The sequence below is a fragment of the Bison bison genome, unplaced genomic scaffold (genome assembly GCF_000754665.1).
Source record: "Bison bison bison isolate TAMUID 2011002044 unplaced genomic scaffold, Bison_UMD1.0 scf7180017864377, whole genome shotgun sequence".
Lineage (NCBI taxonomy): Eukaryota > Metazoa > Chordata > Mammalia > Artiodactyla > Bovidae > Bison > Bison bison.
Genome location: NW_011494949.1, coordinates 302,131 through 308,877, shown reverse-complemented (window position 1 = coordinate 308,877; position 6,747 = coordinate 302,131). Strand labels below are relative to the sequence as shown.

Here is a 6,747-nt window from a genome sequence, read left to right as displayed (position 1 = left end):
CACACAGCTGTGACTCGTGCGTGTCCCCGCCTCACAGCTGTGTGTTCGAGCCGGAGGGGAATGCCTGCAGCCTGACGGACAGCACCGCGGAGGAGCACGTGCTGGCGCTGGTAGAGCACGCGGCCGACGAGGCCCGGGACAGGATCAGCCGGCTGGTGCCTGGAGGCAAGGTAGCGCCCCCACGGGGCGGCCGTGTCATCTGCCAGGCGCTGGCCTGTCGGTACGACCGAGCATCAGCGGTCATCGCGAGCGTCTGGCCGGAGCGCCGCCCTGTCCTGGTGCCACTGTTGCTGGAGGGCTAGCTCCTCGTCCCCGCGGCTGCTGCAGCCAGCTGGCCATCTCCTGGGAGCGGGGTGGCGTGTGGTGTGCAGGTCGCCGGCCAGCAGAGGGTTGCGCTCTGTCTCCTGGCCGAGGCCGAGCCTGCCCTGCCTCTCCATGGCTGCGTGTCCTCTCCGTGTTCTCAGTGTCTGCGCCTCTGCAGTCTCCGTGGGTCTGACCAGGCGTGAGCTGGTCCTCAGGGCCCGCCCTGCTCTGCACACCTCCTGTCTGACACAGGAGGCATCCGGTAGGCGTGGCAGGAACCATATGGGCGAGTGGCTTCAGATTTCCTGGTGATTGTTAGCAAGGACACAAGCAAAGTTAATCCTGGTGTCTTGTTTGACCCAGTGTGTCTAATGTTCTGTTTTCGCAAAACCTGTGTGGGAATCTGCTTGAGCTTTCTATTTACACTAAGTCTGCAGAGGATGTGGTGGGTTTTACATAAAGAACCGTGAGGTGGTCGCAGTTGGGATGCGTCGGGTTATATAAGACACATCGCATTTTACGTCACCCGTTTTCTGCTGGTTTGCATACGCCTGCCGTGAGGTGTGAGGTCCCCGTGTGGTCACTGGAAGCTCTGTGTGTGGAGTCTGGTCTGCGCTGTGGTGGCTTCTCAGCCCTGGAGTCCGCGTTTCCGCATGAGCACTGATTCGTCCCCCATAAGGGTGTCCCATCCTGTCTGGGCCTGGGTGCACAGAGCTGGGACGGCCACATCTGTTTGTGCATCCGTCTGTGCAGCCTGCCCTGACTCACGTTCACCAAAGGCTGTGCGTTCACACGGAAACCTCCAGGTCTGCCCACACCCGAGGGTCCTCTGCTCCTCACGGGCTCGTGACTGCAGCAAGGAGCCCTGCCATCGTCCACATCCCACCCCCGGGGCTCCCCTGCACCAGCGCACTCGGCTGCTCCTGGCCTCCGAAGGGGCACTGCTCCCAGGTGGAGCTCGGTTTAGACAGGCGGGCTCCGTGTGTGTGGGGTGGGGCCTCTGGTCTCCTTGACCAGCCCCTGCCCCAGCTCGAATTGGTCAGGCTTCCGGCTCCTGGCAAAGGCTGTTTCTGGGGTGTCGTGTGTCCTTGAAGCTCCTGGTCATGAGGGTCCTGGGAGCCCGGCTCAGGAGCTCCTCTGTGGCACACGCGTGCCCGGGGCCGCGTGCTCACGGCATGAGGTGTGTCTGGTCTCGGGGGATGGGGGCTCTGTGGCTGTTCAGTTTACTCAGGATAAGCCGTTCTCAGCGGCCATGGTTCTCCTGGCCCCTCAAAGGCGCCCTGCTTTGGGGGAGCCCTGGGCAGGGCCTGGAGGCCGCGGGGGTTGGGGGTGCGGGCGCTCAGGCAGCTCTCTTGCAGATGGGCTACCTGAAGAAGAATGGGGATGGAAGTCTGCTCTACAGCGTGGTCAACACAGCCGGGCTGGATGCTGATGGTGCGTGCCCGCCCCCACCCTGTCCTGTCTGCTGACCGGCCCCGTCCCTGGTCTCCATGCCTTGGTGACACGTCCATGCCTTGGTGACGTGTAGATGGGGTATGGCCCATCGCCCACGTGGCAGGATGCCAGTGTGGTCAGGGGTCCTCTGTGGGTGCGGAGGGCAGGAGCTGACCACTTTAACCGTCAGCTGGAATGAACCGTAGCGTTCTCAATAAAAGAGAACAGGCAAGCTGGTTCCACTCGAACTCGAGGTTGAGGTTCTGATGGGGACATGGAGACCTCTCAGGCCCCAGTCCCTGTGGGAACCACTCACAGGCCTTTCGGGAGGCGGAGGCGGCCGTGTTGCTCACGCAACACATGGACTGAGGTCTCGGAGGCGGGGTCCGTGGCGTGAGTTGGGGTTGTGTTGCCGTGCGGTGGGCTGACCACTGGCTTTCCACTCAAACCGCGGGCAGCCAGGGTTTCAGGGCGGCTGCCGGGTGTGTAGACCTGAATTCAGATGGTCCCAGGGGCCACCAGGCTGTGCTCCCACATGCCCCCACCACTGCATGCAGCTGGGGGCCGCCTTCTCACGGCCCCGGTCCCCTTGCAGAGGAGGAGACCCACCCAGTGGACCTGAGCTCACTGTCCAGCAAGCTGCTGCCTGGCTTCACCACGCTGGGCTTCCGGGAGGAGCGGAGGAGCCGAGGTAAGACCTCCCTCCCACCAACCCCACCCAGCAGCTGCCCTGTCAGGCCCAGCTCTGGGTCTGATCACACTCGGTGGGGTCCCAGGAGGGGCAGGAGCTGGAGCCCAGAGGGCAGGACTCGCCTCCGCGTCGGCCAGTGTGGGGCCCCCTCCCCGCGCTCAGCTGCCCTCCACGTGCTGATGGTCCATTGACACCATTTAAAGATCCTCCAACAAAGTCACGATTCCTCCACTTGGGGGTCATGATGCTGTAGGCAGCGGAGAGACCCCCCGCCTGGAGGTTACCGAGAACTCGGTGCAGAGGGCACGTGGGCTCCGCAGGGGGCCTCCGTGGTCCCTGGAGATGTGGCATGCGCGTGGCCCGCATGTGTGTCCCTCACGTCGGCCCCCGCACCCCCCCAGTCACCTTCCTCTCCAGTGCCAGCACTGCGCTCTCCACGCACAACAACTCCGTGTTTGGCGACTTGAAGGCTGACGAGGTGGAGCTGCTGTACTCGGCCTATGGAGACGAGACAGGCGTGCAGTGCGCACTGAGGTGGGTGGGTTGGCTGGCTTCTGTGGTGGGCTGCAGGCCGTGGTTGTGTTCAGTAAAATGACTGGCCTCTGCCAGTGACCTCGAAGCTCAGGTGACTGGACCAGGTTTTTAAGGGGATGACGATCCAGGCCGGAGCCTGCAAGAGCCTGGTGTGACCTACCGTGCTCCGGGGTCACGGCCGTCCAGGGGCTCTCGCGCCCGTGTGTCGGCTCAGGCAGCCAAGACCAGGTGTCTGTGACAGCACCCGCGTCCTGGAGGCGGGATCTGAGCTCCTCCTGAGGCCTGGCTGCTTGGTGCAGACTCTGTCCTCCTCAGCTCCTCCCCTGAGTCCTCCCCCAGCGTCCTCCCCTGAGTCCTCCCCCAGCGTTTCCCTCTCCCCAGTGTCCTCCCCCAGCCTCCTCCCCGCAGCGTCCTCTCCCCAGGATCCCCCTCCCCAGTGTCCTCCCCACAGCGTCCTCCCCCAGCTTCACTCTGCGTCTTGAGCTCCTTTGCTCTGGAGACACTGAGGGCCACCTTGAAGTGGTGAATTCCCTCTAAGGCCCCCGTCTGCACGCACAGCCGTGTTCTGAGGTGCAGGGGGTCATGGCCTCAGCGTGTGGTGTTGGGGACACAGTTCAGCCTCAGTTGTGACCGGTGTGACGTACAGTTAGTGATCTGGTATTGCACCCCTGTGGAATAGGATTTGTATTTTTTCACTCCCGAGAGAAAAGAGGACCATTTCTTTAGAATTCAGTTTTTTTACATGGGGATTGTGACAGCTGTGCTGGTCGGGGAGAAATGGAGTCTCCCCACGTTAGATCTTTGTCTTACTTCAAACACGACATGGAGCGTGTTTGAAGAACACAGGGATCAGGTAGCTCCAATACGATAAACGAGCAGCTGACCCCGACGTTTGTGTGGAAACAGAAGTAGAGGAGGAAGACCAAGAGGAAGGTGTGGTGGCCGAGGTGGCCTCCCTGGACGTGGCCCTGTGTTGTCCTGCCCCAGCACACGGCTCTGGGGCCTGCTGCCCCTGGTCCAGGCAGCCGGTGCTGGGCGCAGAGTCAGGCCCACAGCCGTGTGAAGGCCAGGCAGCCGGTGCTGGGCGCAGTCAGGCCCACAGCCGTGTGAAGGCCTTGCCGTCAGGGCTCCTTCAGGCCTTGGCCTGGCTGTGCTGCTCGGGCTGTGGGTTCTGCTCTTGGCTTCTGTTCTCAACTTGTGGCATGGTTTGGGATTTTCTCACTTTGTTATGGTCCAAAATGACCCTAGAGGTGCTCCCAGCCCACCCAGTGTGGAGCCCTCCGTGTGATTTCTCCTTAATCTCCTTGTGTCCCTGAACCCAAAACAGACGTGAGTGCTCATAAAGTGGGCGTGAGGGACTTAGGTGTGCAGATGCGTGTTCTCTGCTTTGCTTTTCCGTTGCTTTTCTTGTTTGGGGTCACTGTTGTCCACCCCCCACCCGCCCCATGTGGACCTCGGGGGTGGGTAGCCAGGGCGGGAGGGTGCGGAACGCAGGTCCCAGCCTGCTCTCGCGGCCCTCTCCAGCTTGCAGGAATTCGTGAAGGATGCTGGGAGCTACAGCAAGAAGCTGGTGGATGACCTCCTGGACCAGATCACGGGCGGAGACCACTCGCGGATGCTCTTCCGGCTGAGGCAGGTGGGCGTGAGCCCCGGCAGCCGCCAGATGGGAGCAGGGAGTGTGTGTGAGGTGACCCGGAGCTGTTCCTCCCCGCGGGTCGGTTACCTTCCAGGGAAACCTAAGAAGGATGCCCTCGTCTGGCACATGTTCTTCATCCGTTTTTAGACCTGCCTTTCTTCGTCAGCTGTCACCTTCCGTCGTCCTGGGAAATCTCCTTTGCCTCACAGGACCTTTTTCTTTACCTGAAAACTCTTCGCACTTTACCTTCATTTTTGGAACTTGTCTTCCTGGTGTGGACACCTGGATCGACGTTTTAGCCTCTTTGTAGAGTGATGTCTGACTCACCTTGTGTGTGAGAAAGTGTCTGCAGTCACTTTTATTTTTATTTTCCATTTGTAGTTTGTCTTTTTTAGTCAAGATCAGGATTGGCAAACTTTGGCCTGTGAGCTAACAATGTTTTTTTGTTTTTTTACAGATTTTGAGTGTTTTAGAAAGTAGAAATGGAGAGCGGGCCACGCCCTGTGCCTGACCACAAAGCCTTGAATGTTTCCTCTCCAGCCATTTTGTTTCTTTTTGTTTACAGCATTAGAGAAACATTTTAACTTTGTTCTTTCACATATAACATTCCACTTTTTCAGCACTACTTATTGAATAGACTATCTTCTTGGACTGGAAGAGTTAGTATTGTGAAAGTGGTCATACTCTCCGAGGCAATCCATAGATATAGTGCAGTCCTTATCAAAACATCAATGGCATTTTTCAGAAAGTTAGAACAAATGATTTTAAAGTTTACATGGAGACAGAGGAGACCCCAAGTAGCCAAAGCAGTCTTGAGAGAGAGCCTGGGGGTATCACTCATGCAGATTTCAGAGTGTACCGCTGAGCTGCCGGAATCAAAGCCGTGCGGTGCTGGCATGAACTAGCTACATAGGTGAGTGGAGCAGGATAGCCCAGAAGGAAGCCCAGACGCGTGTAGCTAGCTCAGGGCAGAGGAGGCGAGAAAGTTCTGAGCGCTTTACTAAACGTGGACTGAGCAGCACAGCTTCAGACCGTTGTCATTTAGTCTCCATCGTGTCTCACTCTGCGACCCCATGGGCTGCAGCCTGCTAGGCTCCCCTGTCCTCCAGTGTCCCCTGGAGTTTGTTCAGACTCACTTCCATTGAGTCGGTGATGCCATCCAGCCATCTCCTCTGCTGGTCTCAGCACCCTGCCTCTCCCGCAGCCGGCTCAGCCGTCCTCCTGGTGAAGCCCCAGCCCAGCGTCTGACTGCCTTCTGTTTCCCACCCCTGGGGCTGCGGGTGCATCCTGAGGGCTCTTGCGCCTTCATGGCCTTCTCGCCCCGGGTGGTCTCGTGGGTGCCCGGCCCACCGGGGGTCTCAGCTGGTCTTGTGCAGCAGGCTCGCTCTGGCTGCGGCCCACAAGGCCCGCTCGGGTTGCGGGCGGGCCTGTCCCAACTACGGGTGAGGGTAAACAGGTCCGCCTGGATGCAGCTGCTGAGAGACTGGCTCCTGTCTGTGGTTCTTTGTAGAGGAGAAGCGTTCCGATGAAGCCTCTGGATGAAGTGAAGGTGGGTTCCGTGGACAAGTTACAGACAGTAAAAGCCTAGTGGTTGAGGCCCCGTGAGGATGTCGCGTGTGGCCTTTGAGACAGCGTCAGTGGGAGGAGCTTCAGTCCCTTTGCTGAGGAGGAAAGTGAGATAGTCACTATGACCTGCCTGAGGGTGTGCAGCCAGCAGGGGCTCCTCCCAGGGGTGGGCTCGCAGGTGGGCAAGGGCAGTCAGCAGGGACGGCCTGGGGCCTCGCCAGCCCCTGAGGACGCGGTCCAGCGCCGCCTCTGCCCGCCGTGTAGTGACCAGGAGCACGTTTGGCCCCAGCTCTGAAACTGCCTGTATGGGCAGCGGCTCCGGGACTGGGCCGGGCTGTGGGGGTCACTAGCCTCCCTGACGGGGCCTCGCGGGGCAGAGGTCAAGGCAGGTCAGGTGCCCGTCAGACGAGCCCTTGACTGACGGAGATTGGAGAGGGTGCCGGCCGAGGGCACGTGTCTCCCCGCGTGTGCCGGGCGGCCAGGTGTCTGCTTGGTCTCTGGGCTTTGCAACACGTGTGGTGTTAGGCACCGGCCCGACATGGCCCGCGAGGATCTGGGGCGGGCTGCAGCCACCTGAGCCAGG

General features: G+C 60.2%; 1 protein-coding gene across 1 annotated transcript in view; it reads left to right on the top strand.

Moving 5' to 3' along the window:
• The window catches only part of BRD9 (bromodomain containing 9), an 18,530-nt gene that overhangs the window by 7,286 nt on the left and 4,497 nt on the right, over nucleotides 1-6,747 (top strand). The window contains exons 7-12 of the mRNA XM_010857110.1: nucleotides 38-170; nucleotides 1,662-1,737; nucleotides 2,333-2,428; nucleotides 2,830-2,962; nucleotides 4,487-4,598; nucleotides 6,109-6,185. Coding sequence (XP_010855412.1) covers nucleotides 38-170; nucleotides 1,662-1,737; nucleotides 2,333-2,428; nucleotides 2,830-2,962; nucleotides 4,487-4,598; nucleotides 6,109-6,185 — 627 coding nt within the window. The remainder of the gene's footprint in view (nucleotides 1-37; nucleotides 171-1,661; nucleotides 1,738-2,332; nucleotides 2,429-2,829; nucleotides 2,963-4,486; nucleotides 4,599-6,108; nucleotides 6,186-6,747) is intronic.